The sequence below is a fragment of the Mesoplodon densirostris genome, chromosome 1 (genome assembly GCF_025265405.1).
Source record: "Mesoplodon densirostris isolate mMesDen1 chromosome 1, mMesDen1 primary haplotype, whole genome shotgun sequence".
Taxonomy (NCBI): Eukaryota; Metazoa; Chordata; class Mammalia; order Artiodactyla; family Ziphiidae; genus Mesoplodon; species Mesoplodon densirostris.
Window position 1 is genome coordinate 180,035,550 of NC_082661.1, and position 15,751 is coordinate 180,051,300.

At 39.2% G+C, this 15,751-nt stretch overlaps 1 protein-coding gene across 2 annotated transcripts in view; it reads right to left on the bottom strand.

Annotated features, from left to right (window-relative positions):
* Positions 1 to 11,632: 11,632 nt before the first annotated feature.
* KIFBP (kinesin family binding protein) overlaps positions 11,633 to 15,751 on the bottom strand; it is a 40,740-nt gene continuing 36,621 nt past the window's right edge. For both annotated transcript variants that reach the window (XM_060092273.1, XM_060092265.1), the window contains exon 7: positions 11,633 to 13,070. In XM_060092273.1, the coding sequence (XP_059948256.1) occupies positions 12,195 to 13,070 (876 nt within the window). In that variant the 3' untranslated portion in view covers positions 11,633 to 12,194. The remainder of the gene's footprint in view (positions 13,071 to 15,751) is intronic.

The following is a 15,751-nucleotide window of genomic DNA, read 5'->3' on the forward strand; positions in this document are numbered from 1 at the left end:
AAAGTCCCAAAATAAGTAATGATGAAAACAACTTGAATGGATACTATGACCCCCAACTGATTCCCCCCCCAAAAATATCACATCATCTCTGCAAAATGATTAAAAGGCCCACTTGTGTACTGACACTTACCCTATAAAAATGCATCTGGGCCATTTAAAAAACGTGTTGTCCTAACATATTTGAGTTTTCTCCCTTCATATCGCATGATTAGTAACTGACCGACTGTGATAATCAAGAACAGACCTGCAGTGTAGGGAGCTATGAAAAGTTTAGAAATACCGCAACAGCTACTTAGCTACAAAATGGGTAATTTTTAACATCTATGTCTATATACATAGATATACCTACAATTATGATTTGGACAACATAATTTTAGGTTAATCTTCCCTTATTATAGGAAGGGAATGGTTCAACGGCCTGGTTCAATGGCTTGTCAGCAATTTTACTTCAGGTGTAGTTGTCCCTTTAAAAAACTTTTTTATTGATATATATCTGATATACAATATTAGTTTCAGGTGTAAAACATGATTTGACACTTATATACATTATGAAATGGTCACCCCAATAGGTCTAGTAACCATCTGCCACCATAGAAAGTTACTGTATGGTAATACTATGTCTATAATATTATTGACTATATTCCCTATGCCATACGTTACATCCCTGTGATTTATTTTATAACTGTAAGTGTGTACCTCTTAATCTCCTTCACCTATTTTGCCCAACCGCCCCCACCCCCGCGACCACCAGTTTGTTCTCTGTATCCATGAGTCTGTTTCTGTTTATTCATGTTTTTGTTTTTTAGATTCCATATGTAAGTGAAATCATATGGTATTGTCTTTCTCTGACTTACTTCACTTAGCATAATGCCCTCTGGGTCCATCCATGTTGTTGCAAGTGGCAAGATTTTATCCTTTTCTTTTTTTGTTTAACATCTTTATTGGAGTATAATTGCTTTACAATGGTGTGTTAGTTTCTGCTTTATAACAGTGAATCAGCTATACATATACATATATCCCCAAATGTCCTCCCTCTTGCGTCTCCCTCCCTCCCACCCTCCTATCCTTTTCTTATGGCTGAGCAATATAGTGTGTGTGTGTGTGTGTATATATATCTCACATCTTCTTTATTCATCTATCAGTGGATGGTTGTCTTTTCTTATAGTCCATTTAAACTAAAATGAATAGAACCAGCAGCTTGTTAACTTTGTAAAAGATACTCATATTGACCTTGGTTCAAATAATAGCTCTGGGGAATTCCCTGGCGGTCCGGTGGTTAGGACTCGGCGTTTTCACTGCCTTGGGCCCAGGTTTATTCCCTGGTAGGGGAGCTAAGATCCTGTGAGCTGTGTGGTGTAGCGAAAAAAGAAAACCCCAAAAAAACAAATAATAGCTCTGCCACTTCCTAGCTGCATGACCTTGAGCAAGTCACTGGAGCTATCTAAGCCTCAGTTGCACATTCTGTAAAAAAAAAAAAAAAAAAAAAAAGAGGATAATAGTATCCATGTTAAAGTTTTCAAGACAATTATATGCAATAATGCATATAAAGTGCTTAGCAGAGTACCTGGGATAGACTAGGTAGTGCTCAATAACATTAGTTTTTATAAGTACATTTTATGTATAAGGTAGAAAGAAATTCCAACAGTAAACCAGTAAAAGCAAGAGTTGGCAAACCACGCCCCCAGGCCAAATCTGGCCTGCCACCTGTTGTCAAGAGTAAATTTTTGTAACAGAGCCACATTCATTCATTTATGTATTGCCTGCAAGTGCTTTCACAGCATCGTTGAATATCTGCAGTAGACTGCATGGCACAAAAAGTCTAAAATATTTACCATCTGGCCCTTTACAGAGAGTTTGCCAACCCCCGAGTACAAGGAGAAGAAACTTAATTGGCCAAAACAAAAATAGCATTCGAAATGTGGATGTGGCTATTTTCTAGTCAAAAACAAAAACGAAAAAAGGAAAATACAAAATCTATCAAGCCCTCCCTCTCACATGATTTGGGGAGAAACTAACAGCACTGGCTAAAACTGATCTGAGGAGCAGAGACAAACAAGGTGTAAATAACCCAGAAAACTCCACTGAATTACAGGCAACTGCAAAAACTTTCCCCCAAGGCAATTTCAAGGGAAGAAGTCTCTTCTGCACCCAGTGTAGGCCCCTGAGAATAACAGCCAAGAATTGAGAATGGCACTTAAATAAACCTATCCTTCATAACCAGGTTTTCCCCCCAAAGATAGCCTACACCATCTGAAAGACCCTAAAATTCATAGACAAATTTCAATGTTTTTCTCACATAACTGCTCAGAATTGACAGATAAAATTCAGTCTTCTGATAGTAGGCATTCACTTGTTGAATAAGTGAATGAATGAAGGAATGATGCATTTAGCCTGTTGTCTAAATCTATCAAGATTTCTTTTTTTGAGATTTTTTTCTTCTAGTTTTATTGAGCTATAATCGGCATACAGCACTATATAAAGTGTACAGGGGACTTCCCTGGTGGTCCAGTGGTTAGGATTCCGTGGTTCTACTGCTGGGGGACCCAGGTTTGATCCCTGGTCAGGATCGAATGTGGCCTGGTCTCAGCGTGGCCAAAAAACCTCAAAAAATTGTTTGTGTAAAAAAAAAAAAAAAAAAAAAAAAATTTTAAGGTGTACAGCATAATGATTTGATTTACATACATTATGAAATGATCAGCACAATAAGTTTAGTGAACATCCATCATCTCATACAGACACAAAATAAAAGGAAACAATATTTTTTCCTTGTGATGAGAACTCTTAGGATGTACTCTCTTGACAACTTTCATATTCGACATACAGCAGTGTTATTAATTCCATTGCTTTCTAATGCCTATTCAGGTCCCACTAGCCAAAAGTTATGCATGGATTGTCATTTGCCTAGCAGTTAAAGCATTCAATACCCTGGGATATTTCTTACTCTTTTCCCTGAACAGTTATTTAAATTGTACAATTATTTTAATATATAATTATATAAATTATATACTTTAATTTTCACAGACTTTTGCCTGGTCTCTACCTAAATGGTTAGTTCTTTGTTTTTTTTAAGTTAATTTTATTTTATATTGGAGTATAGTTGATTTACAATGTTGTGTTAGTTTCAGGTGTACAGCAAAGTGAATCAATTATACATATATCCACTCTTTTTTAGAGTCTTTTCCCATATAGGCTATTACAGAGTATTGAGTAGAGTTCCCTGTGCTATACAGTAGGCCCTTGTTGATTATTTTATATATAGTAGTGTATATATGTTAATCCCAAACTCCTAATTTATCCCTCCCTCCCACCTTTCCCCTTTGGTAACCATAATTTTGTTCTCAAAGTCTGAGTCCGTTTCTGTTTTGTAAATAAGTTCATTTGTATCATTTTTTCAGATTCCACATATAAGTGATAACATTTGTCTGACTTACTCCGCTTACTATGGTAATCTCTAGGACGATCCATGTTGCTACAAATGGCATTACTTCATTCTTTTTAATGGCTGTGTGATTGTCCATTGTATATATGTAAATCTAGCAAGACTGAAAAGAAAATGGCAAAGGACTCTTGGATCAAAAAATCCCACTTTTTATTAGCTCAGTATATACTCTTTGCCTCAATAATTAGTTTTAGGAGTGAGCAAAAGAACAAAAGTTTATTTAAAATAACCCTATGGCTCTAGCCCAAATTCTATCATGCTGCCAACACTTCTAAGGGTTCTGGGCATATGTATTTCATGTAAGATATTTTTTTTTTTTTTTTTTTTTTTTTTTTTTTTGTGGTACGCGGGCCTCTCACTGCTGTGGCCTCTCCCGTTGCGGAGCGTGTGCTCCGGACGTGCAGGCTCAGCAGCCATGGCTCACGGGCCCAGCCGCTCCGCAGCATGTGGGATCTTCCCGGACTGGGGCACGAACCCGTGTCCCCTGCATCAGCAGGCGGACTCTCAACCACTGCGCCACCAGGGAAGCCCTCATGTAAGATTTTGCAAAACTATCCCAGAATAATGAACCAACTGTCTAGGTAAGGGAGAACTTCTATTACCTTTCAGTAACTCTACAGTAATAGGGATGAAAACAACAATGAAACAGCTTTGACAGAGTTCAAGCAGATAAAACGGTATTAAAGAACCCAGCATTGCCTGTTCATTGCAGCACTATTTACAACAGCCAGGACATGGTAGTAACCTAAGTGTCCGTCGACAGATGAATGGATAAAGAAGATGTGGCACATATACAATGGAGTATTACTCAGCCATAATAAGAAATGAAATTGAGTTATTTGTAGAGAGGTGGATGGATCTAGAGTCTGTCATACAGAATGAAGTAAGGCAGAAAGAGGAAAACAAATACCGTATGCTAACACATATATATGGAATCTAAAAAAAAAGAAAATGGTCAGAAGAACCTAGGGGCAGGACAGGAATAAAGACACAGATGTAGAGAATGGACTTGAGGACACGGGGAGGGGGAAGGGTAAGCTGGGACGAAGTGAGAGAGTGGCATGGACATATATACACTACCAAATGTAAAACAGCTAGTGGGAAGCAGCCACATAGCACAGGGAGATCAGCTCTGTGCTTTGTGACCACCTTAGAGGTGTGCGATAGGGAGGGGTGGGAGGGAGGGAGACGCAAGAGGGAGGGGAAATGGGGATATATGTATACATATAGCTGATTCGGTTTGTTATACAGTAGCAATTAACACAACAATGTAAAACAATTATACTCCAATAAAGATGTTAAAAACAACAACAACAACAAAAAAGGGCTTCCCTGGTGGCGCAGTGGTTGAGTCCGCCTGCCCATGCAGGGGATATGGGTTCGTGCCCCGGTCCGGGAGGATCCCACATGCCGTGGAGCGTCTGGGCCCGGGAGCCATGGCCGCGGAGCCTGCGCGTCCGGAGCCTGTGCTCTGCAACGGGAGAGGCCACAACAGTGAGAGGCCCGCGTACTGCAAACAAACAAACAAAAACCCAGCATTGCCAAGAAACCCAGTACATTCCATGATAAAATAATAAAGACATGACATTGCCATGACTCTAGACTCACCCAAAGCCAATGTGCACTAAATAATAGAGAAGTCTATTTTTTCTTTGGATGGGAGACCTAGACCAGCCACTGCACCCACATTACTTTCCTAAACTAACCCTCAGCATCCACTCTGCACCTTGCCCAACACAGAGCAGGCTATAGGGCTGCATGTTTTTTTTAAAATTGGAATATAGTTGATTTACAATGTTGTGTTACATCTGCTGTACAGCAAAGTGACTCAGTTAGACACATGTATACATTCTTTTTTATATTCTTTTTCATTACGGTTTATCCCAGGAGATTGGGATAAAGTTCCCTGTGCTATAAATAAGGACCTTGTTGTTTAACCATTCTATTTTTTTTTAAAGTCTTTATTGAACTTGTTACAATACTGCTTCTGTTTTATGTTTTGGTTGTTTTGGCCGCGAGGCATGTGGGATCTTGGCTCCCTGACCAGGGATTGAACCCGCACCCCCTGCATTAGAAGGAGAACTCTAAACCACTGGACCACCGGGAAAGTTCCTAATCCATTCTAAATGTAATAGTTTGCATGTACTAACCCCAAACTCCCAGTCCTTCCCCCCCACCACCTGCCCTCCCTTGGCAACCACCAATCTGTTCTGTGAGTCTGTTTGTTTTGTAGATAGGTTCATTTGTGCCATATTTTCTATTCCACCTGTAAGTGATATCATATGGTATTTGTCTTTCTCTTACTGACTTACTGCACTTAGTATAATAATCTCTAGTTGTATCCATGTTGCTGCAAATGGCATTATATCATTCTTTTTTATGGCTGAGTAGTATTCCATTGTGTGTGTGTGTGTGTGTGTGTGTGTACACACCACAACTTCTTTATCCATTCCTCTGTCGACAGACATTTAGGTTGCTTCCGTGTCCTGGCTATTGTAAATAGTGCTGCTATGTACATTAGGGTGTATGTAGCTTTTCTTTTCCCCCCCCCCCCCACACACTGTATTTTATTTTTACAAGAGATAAATAAACTGACACCAAGCATTGTAAATGGATGACCACAACAAAAGCAACAATGATTGCAGTTACCAAACACGAAACACACTCATACTATGTCATAATATTGACATTCAGTCCAGTAATCCTCCAATGTAACAGCTTCTTTACTTTGCAGTGAAAACTGATTTGTATATTTTTTGCCTCTGACTCTTTGTGGGATTTTTTTTATTCAAACAAAGTCACAAAAATTATAATCATCCTCATCAGTTCACTCAGTCCCATGTAATTAATTTTTTTATCTTGATCTTTTGTTAGCACTTTTATGAATTCATCAGTTTTCCATTAGAGTTCTGAAAATGCTTATTCATTCAGTTCAGCAGTATAGTCAGTTACCAGAAACCTGTACTTGTCAGTCTTTTCCATGAATTCCTTGAAGATGAAACACTTTTATAGGTACATTTTTGCAAAAGCAACAGAGTATACCCAGAACTGTCTGTAAATGACAAAAGACTTAAAAATGACCATGGTTAAAGATTTGATGAAAGTTCATAATAATGCAATTGACAAGGAAATTTAGTTATTTCTGAGATATACATTTTAAAGTAATAACTAGAATTACGACTTATAACATTATACCAGAACATATAAGAATTTTAGAAATTTCATGTAATGTCTGAAACATTTATATTAACATATTTCCATACAAATAACCCAAAGAAAGTTTAGTATTAGTTGTTTTGTTTTATACTGCAGGTTATTAGCCATCAATTTTATACACATCAGTGTATACATGTCAATCCCAATTGCCCAATTCAGCACACCACCATCCCCACCCCACTGCGGTTTTCCCCCCTTGGTGTCCATATGTTTGTTCTCTACATTTGTGTCTCAACTTCTGCCCTGCAAACCGGTTCATCTGTACCATTTTTCTAGGTTCCACATACATGCATTAATATACGATATTTGTTTTTCTCTTTCTGACTTATTTCACTCTGTATGACAGTCTCTAGGTCCATCCACATCTCAACAAATGACTTAATTTCATTCCTTTTTATGGCTGAGTAATATTCCATTGTATATATGTACCACAACTTCTTTACCCATTCATCTGTCGATGGGCATTTAGGTTGCTTTCATGACCTGGCTATTGTAAATAGTGCTGCAATGAACATTGGGGTGCATGTGTCTTTTTGAATTATGGTTTTCTCTGGATATATGCCCAGGAGTAGGATTGCTAGATCATATGGTAATTCGATTTTTAGTTTTCTGAGGAACCTCCATACTGTCTTCCACAGTGGCTGCACCAACTTACATTCCCACCAACAGTGTAGGAGGGTTCCCTTTTCTCTACACCCTCTCCAGCATGTTATTTGTAGACTTTTTTTTTTGTAGGCTTTTTAATGATGGCCATTCTGACTGGTGTGAGATAGTCCCTACTGTAGTTTTGATCTGCATTTCTCTAATAATTGGTGATGTTGAGCATCTTTTCATGTGCCTATTGGCCATCTGTAGTCTTTTTGGAGAAATGTCCATTTAAGTCTTCTGCCCATTCTTTGATTAGGATTTTTTTTTTGGTGGTGTTGTTGAATTGTATGAGCTGTTTGTATATTTTGGAGATTAAGTAGGGCAGCAGTTCTTAAGGTGTGGGTTCAGGGGACCTCAGACTGCGGCAGGAGATCCCATGAAACTAGCTTCATAATAAGACATTATTTTTTTCACTCACACTCTCATAAATGTACAGTGGAGTTTTCCAAAGGCTACATGACATGTTATATCACCAGTTATGAGAATCAACCTGTTTCCTATTAAGCCAGACATTAAAGATGTTTGCAAAAATGTAAAGTATGCCACTTCTTCTGGAAATTAAGTTTTTCGTAAAAATGTTTAAGTCCAATGGATCTGTCATTAACATAAATTGTTAAAATTTCCTTAAATTGAATTTCAAATAGGATAAACATCGAGAGATATAACCTACATAAACAGAAGCTCTCTGGCATCCTCAATTTTAAGTGCAAAGGGGCCTTGAAACCAAAAAGTTTGAGAACTACTAATCCAGAGAAGCAACAAAGTCTCGGAGGGCAGATGTCTCTAGGAAGCCATGCTCAGGGAAAGCAGTTTGTGGAAAAGGCTACATGAATATAGTGCAGGATGCAAAGCAGCCAGTGAGATTTTCTGCTGATAACTAAAGACAAAGTTTTAAAATATGAAAAGTCACTATAGACAGCAAATGACAAATAGCAAAGTATGTTGATGGTTATTAGGATAAAGACTGGTTTTAAGACGAATGCCTGTTACACTTGAATTTTATCTCTTGAACTCAAGTTGCATAACACAGTTGGGAAGAGGAAAAGCTATCAGGATTTAAGAGGCTGTGCCTCATAGACCATATTCTAGAGCTTAGCACAGCGACCAGCATAGAGAAAGAGATCAGTAAGTATTTGTTAAGCAAGCTAATGAACGACTTTAAAATGAAGTTATGAGGTTGACTAAGGTTGAGAGCAAAATGGCTGTATCAAGAAAGGCTCATAACAGGGGGACTTGATCTAGAATCAGTTTTCAAGAGAGATGAAGAAATGAGAGTAGCTGAGATGCAGAGCCATCTCACTACCCCCAAGAAACCTCCCTCCCCTCTTTGCCTCTTGATCCTCTTCACTTTTAAAGTTTGATTAAAGGGGGGTGTTAGCAATCATCCCATCTCAAGCATCTTAATATCCTAAACTCAATATGACCTGAATAGAACTCTTAATTCTAACCCCACATCTCCCTCATAGAAATGTGCTTCTCCTGCATACTTCAACTTCATATGGTTCTTTTTTTTTTTTTTTTTTTTTTTTTTTTGCGGTACGCGAGCCTCTCACTGTTGTGGCCTCTTCCGTTGCGGAGCACAGGCTCCGGACGCGCAGGCTCAGCGGCCATGGCTCACGGGCCCAGCCGCTCCGCGGCATGTGAGATCTTCCCGGACCGGGGCACGAACCCGAGTCCCCTGCATTGGCAGGCGGACTCCCAACCACTGCGCCACCAGGGAAGCCCTCATATGGTTCTTGATTCTTCTTTCCCCTTCAGGCCTTCCACGTAATCCTCTGGCATGTCCTGTGATTCTACTCCCAAAGCACATAATGAATTTATCCACTTCTCTCCATCCCTACTTGATGACTCTGGTCCAAACCATTCGGATTAATCCTAATAGAACGTAGCTTGTCTCCATGCTTCCCCATTGGTGACTCTCCCTTCTCGCTACAATCTATTCTCCCCTGAGGAGCCATAGTAGTTCCCTAAAAATGCCAATCAGAACATGTCACTCCCTTTATAAAAAATCTACAAAGTTTTCCCACTATACCTAGAATAAAATCCTAACTCCTTACCCTCATCTACAAAGCCCTCTCCATCTGGACTCCCCACTCCTGCCCCACCCCATTCTACTCCCACCTCATCTGCTCCAGCCACACTGGCCTTTCCTATCTTCTAAAATGCAAAACTCCTGCCTAAGCTGGAGCCCGCCTGAGGGCCTAGCATTCTCTGGAACACTCTACCTAAGAATCTTTACTTTGCTGTCCCTTTTTGGCCGTTCTTGGCTCACTGACACTTTCCACCTCTTCAGCGGCCTTTCAGATCACTGTTGCACCACTTCCCATTAAACGTCAACCTAGGATTCTGGTTCCTTTCTTAATAGCATTCATGACTTGAAATCTTATCTATTTACTTGCTCCATGAGAACAGGATCTTGCTGATCTTGTTCATTACTGTATCCTCTAAGCCTAGAAAACCGAGAACAGTGCCTGATCCACAGGAGACATTTAATAAATATTAAATATTGAGTGAATTACATGCTGCTGTTATACTCAAAGATCTTTTTTTCCTGGCAAACTGATCTCAAAGGAAAAGCAAGGTATTTACCACACATACATACATGTTACAGAATCTTAGACTTGGCTTCGGAAGGCTTAGGACTAGGTCAACATACAGAGCTATTCTCTGTATCAAATCTTACAACTGATCTTGATTTTTGCACTGTATAGCGACTTCATTTCAATTCTGCAACCACTTAAAATGACTAACATATACTAACAGTGTTATTATGTGCGTATCTTTTTTCAACAGTGCTTAAAGCTTAATAGATATACTAGGATCCTCTGAGAAACTAGTCAATAAAATTTTTCTGGAACATAGTAGTATTTCAAAAAGTGTATTCAATGAATATTTTAATGTGTTCTCTCTATACAATGTTACCAAAGAAATATTCTTCTCTGGCTTCAAATAAGGTAATACCCTTTGAAGTATCAAAAATAAACCAATTTTTTTTTTTACATCTTTATTGGAGTATAATTGCTTTACAATGGTGTGCTAGTTTCTGCTTTATAACAAAGTGAATCAGTTACACATATACATACATTCCCAGATCTCTTCCCTCTTGCGTCTCCCTCCCTCCCACCCTCCCTATCCCACCCCTCTAGGTGGTCACAAAGCACTGAGCTGATCTTCCTGTGCTATGCGCTGCTTCCCACTAGCTATCTATTTTACATTTGGTAGTGTATGTATGTCAATGCCACTTTCTCCGCTTTGTCACAGCTTACCTTTCCCCCTCCCCATATCCTCAAGTCCATTCTCTAGTAGGTCTGTGTCTTTATTCCTGTCTTACCCCTAGGTTCTTCATGACATTATTCTTCCCCTTAAATTCCATGTTATCTGTTAGCATACGGTATTTGTCTTTCTCTAACTTACTTCATTCTGTATGACAGACTCTAGGTCCATCCACCTCATTACAAATAGCTCAATTTCCTTTCTTTTTATGGCTGAGTAATATTCCATTAGTATATATGTGTCACATCTTCTTTATCCATTCATCTGTTGATGGACACTTAGGTTGTTTCCATGTCCTGGCTATTATAAATAGTGCTGCAGTGAACATTGTGGTACATGACTCTTTTTGAATTGTGGTTTTCTCAGGGTATATGGCCAGTAGTGGGATTGCTGGGTCATATGGTAGTTCTATTTGTAGTTTTTTAAGGAACCTCCATACCGTTCTCCATAGTGGCTGTACCAATTCATATTTGCACCAGCAGTGCAAGAGTGTTCCCTTTTCTCCACACCCTCTCCAGCATTTATTGTTTCTAGATTTTTTGATGATGGCCATTCTGACTGGTGTGAGATGATATCTCATTGTAGTTTTGATTTGCATTTCTCTAATGATTAATGATGTTGAGCATTCTTTCATGTGTTTGTTGGCAATCTGTGTATCTTCTTTGGAGAAATGTCTGTTTAGGTCTTCTGCCCATTTTTGGATTGGGTTGTTTGTTATTGAGCTGCATGAGCTGCTTATAAATTTTGGAGATTAATCCTTTGTCAGTTGCTTCATTTGCAAATATTTTCTCCCATTCTGAGGGTTGTCTTTTGGTCTTGTTTATGGTTTCCTTTGCTGTGCAAAAGCTTTGAAGTTTCATTAGGTCCCATTTGTTTGTTTTTATTTCCATTTCTCTAGGAGGTGGGTCAAAAAGGATCTTGCTGTGATTTATGTCAGAGTGTTCTGCCTATGTTTTCCTCTAAGAGTTTGATGGTTTCTGGCCTTACATTTAGGTCTTTAATCCATTGTGAGCTTAAAAAATAAACCAACTCTTACAAGAAGACAAAAGAATAAATGGAAGCTTTTATTAGTGAAGCAAGTCAATTTATTATATTTCCAACATGGTCTTCTTCCTCTATAATGAAACAAACTACAATACTTTACAATGTAACTTTTTAAATATTTCAGAAGGGAAACATTTCTTTGGGAATTTAGGAAAGCAAATATTTTGGGAAGAATAACTACAAGAGGTTATTTTTTCAACTTTAATACAGTAACAGCTTGCCCACCAGGTATATTACCCAGCATTTTTCCTTTTAATGAATCCATCAAGTATTAGCCAACAAGGAACCTACTTTTAGAAAATGAGGCAGAAAAGGTTTATATTTAAATAGGAAACGAGCAATCTAAATACCAATCACATGTCACTTTAACAAGGCAACTTATTTACATAATTAGGTATAAATTATTAATTATGTTGATTAAGGTCCTAGCAAAGACTCAATTGGTCTATCTCAAATTCAAACAGCACTCATCTGGCTATGAAGGTAGACATAATAATGGAATTGGGCCTGTTTGAATAAGGGGAAAAAAATATCTTCATTACTGCACATTTTCTGTCATTAAAAACAAGGATTATTAAGTCAGGGACATCTTGGTTCTGAACCTCTCCATTTTTGTTGGAAGAAGACTGACCATCTCTTTGCTAAGTTCTAGTTCAACTTCTATTTCCTGGGCAGCTTCAGGGTGCTTCTCACAGTAATCAACAATAAATTTGTAATGTTCCAGTGATGTTGCCAAATTTTCTAGCTCTTTCTTGGGATCTGCAGTGATGATTTTGCCATAGAGACGGGCAACTCGAAACTTAGCTAACATGGCAGGGCGAAGAACATCTTCCCCTATATGCTCAGGAAATACTTTATTTGGGTCTCTCAGGGAGTCTAAGAAGAGCTGGTAGTACTTCAGTGCTGACTTATTAAGATTATTTATTTTTTTCACGATGTGTGAATCAGGATCCCTCAGCTTGTCAGCTATGGCAATCTTCAAATCCATCATATCATAATAAGCATGTGCAACTTCAAACTGAATCTGTCTGTTGACCAACAAATAATACTGTGGATTCAGGTCCACAATTAGGGGCTCTAGCATAGCTATTCTGCGTTTATGCATCTTGCACCGTCTCTCCATGTCAGTTTCAAAGAATGCCAGCACCTTAAACAGAGCACTGTGGTCCTGGACAACTTCAATATGGTCAGTGACATAACCATCAATCTGAAAGAACTCTTTTGCCTCAAAAACATAGTGCTGACCCATTAAGAAAAGCTCTCTGGCTTCTTCAAAATCTGAAGGTCTCAAATAGCTCACTTTCTCTTCCACTGCAGAGATGGCATCACACAGTTCGCCGGTTCCAAACTGCACAGCTTTTTTCCTAACACTTTCTTCCTCATCTAGTTCTTTCTTCCTTAAAGCTCTAAGTTCAGATTGTTTATCAAGATCAAGCTCCCCTATGTTGTCCTGAAAGAACAAAATTAATTATGGTTGAGGACAGACACTGGTCTCCTGCTGTCAATACTACAGCAAACTTAAGAGTAAAGATAAGAAAACCCTCTTCCCAGCCTGGTTTAGGGAGGTGATATAATCACATCTTTTAAAACTTCTTTCTAATTATATTCCACTTATATTAAAAATGAAAGAAACTAGGAAAAAGTAAAACTGCTTATCACTTTCCTCTTTGGGGAACTAACTCATTTATAGTTACTCTTTAAGGTAAGATAAATGCATATGAAAACTGTAAGAGCTGTGAAACATTATATACATCTAATACATTATTAGTAGTATTTTAACATTAGAGTAAGATTGAAATTTACATCCTAAAAATATTATATAGAAATGCAATTAAGATTAACAACATGATGTTTATGCTAAGTTATGTACTGAAATATATTACAGAGAAATGCTCTAGGCCTCTTAAAGATACTAAAATAAAGACAGAGTTAAATCTACTCATAGTTAAAGTTATCTCCCTCACCTCCTGGGGCCAAAGAAAAAAAAACTAAGATGGTTAAAAAAAAAAAAAAGGCTAAGCTCATTCTCTTCTTCCTAGACAAGAAAATTAAACATCAGATCCCTCAGTGGACAGCCCCAAGGCCTTCTCTTCTTTTCATTTGAAGTTGTCTCTCTAGATCTGCATTGTTCAAAACAGTAGCCATTTGCTGCGTGTGGATGGCTACTGAGCATATGAAATGTCCAAACTGAGATGTGATCAGTGTAAAATAATACATACCCAATTTCCAAGACTTAGTACAAAATTTAAAATAGCTCAACTCTTTAGTATTGATGACAAACAGAAATGATTATTTCTTTTTATATTCTAGGCTAAGAAATATAAATTTCACCTGCTTTTTTCCTTTTCTAATGTAGCCACTAGAAAACTTAGAATACCAGCCACATATGTAATTTTATTTCTATTGGACAGCACTGCTCTACACAGGTGACTCCATCCATACCCATGGTTGCAACTGCCATCCATGGGAGGAGGACTCACAAATCTACAGGTACGACCTGGACCTCTTCTCAAGCTCCAGACCCATAACTACAGCTCCCCACGCAACATCTCCTTCTCTCAGAAGACTCAGACACCTCATCCTCAACATGTTCACAATGGAACTCTTACCCTTCAGCAAACACGTTCCTATTCTAGTAGTAGTTTAGTGAAGGACACTCCATCGATGTGGACAGCCAGCAGTCGAGGATCATTCTTGAGATGTTCCTCTCCTCTCCCCTTTACCCCACACTTCCAATCCATCACCAAGTCCTTTACATTTTGCCCCCTAAATACCTCCTGAATGCATTCTTTTCCACCATCTCTTTTGCCACCATCCTAGACCAAGCTCCCTTCACATCTCACCTCCACTGTTCCAATGGTCTTCCAATTTCCCCCATCCACTCTTTTTTTTTTTTTTTTTTTTTTTTGCGGTATGCGGGCCTCTCACTGTTGTGGCCTCCCCCGTTGCGGAGCACAGGCTCCGGACGCGCAGGCTCCAGACGCGCAGGCTCAGCGGCCATGGCTCACGGGCCCAGCCGCTCCGCGGCATATGGGATCCTCCCAGACCGGGGCACGAACCCGTATCCCCTGCATCGGCAGGCGGACTCTCAACCATTTGCGCCACCAGGGAGGCCCCCCCATCCACTCTTGCTTTCCCTCAATTCTTTCTCCATTCTGCTACATAAGTAATCAGTCCGAAAACTCTCCAAGGCTTCCATTCATTGAAGGCCCTGCTTGTTCTATCCCATTCTTTCTTTCTTTTTTAAAATTAATTAATTTATTTTTGGCTGCGTTGGGTCTTCGTTGCGGTGCGCGGGCTTCTCATTGCGGTGACTTGTTGCCGAGCACGGGCTCTAGAGCACAGGCTCAGTACTTGTGGTGCACAGGATTAGTTGCTCTGCAGCATGTGGGATCTTCCCGGACCAGGGCTCGCACCCGTGTTCCCTGCATTAGCAGGTGGATTCTCAACCACTGTGCCAGCAGGGAGGTCCCTGTTCTATCCCTTTCTAACTCTATCATATATCACATGTGCTCTCACTCCGCTCCAGCCTCACAGGCCTTTGTTCCATCCCTTCTAACACCATGCTCCCTATGCCATAGAATTTTTAAACGTGCAGCTTCAGCTCCTTGGAATGCTATGCCTTCTCATTCCCAGAGCTTCCTTCAGATTTACTTCCTGCTACTATGACTTCTCTCATGTGTCTCTCCTTTGTGAAACTTACTAAAACTGCACTTTCATATGAAGTAAAAAAAAAACCAAGTCTATTTTTGTTCATCATAGTACAATGACTACCATAGAACTGGCAGAAATACTTAAATTTGTATATGTTATTAAACTTGAATTAAAGAAGGCTTTTCAGGTAAACAGATGATCAAAGGATAAAGTTAAAGTAACAAAGCCAGATTAAGGAAAATCTGAGTAATTTAGTAGCACGGCAACTATTTGAGTTTAAAGTAACCAGGTGATAAACTCTAGTGCCCAGTCTGGAAAACATCAACTAAAGGAAGGGTGAGAGTTAAATCACACAGGGTGTTTTGCTTGACACAATTACTTCAAATGCAGGCCATAAGTCTCTAAATCTTGCTTACTTAATGTGCTTCCTGGCTGCTTGTTTGTTTACATGCTTTCCAGGCTGCTTTCTGAGCAGAA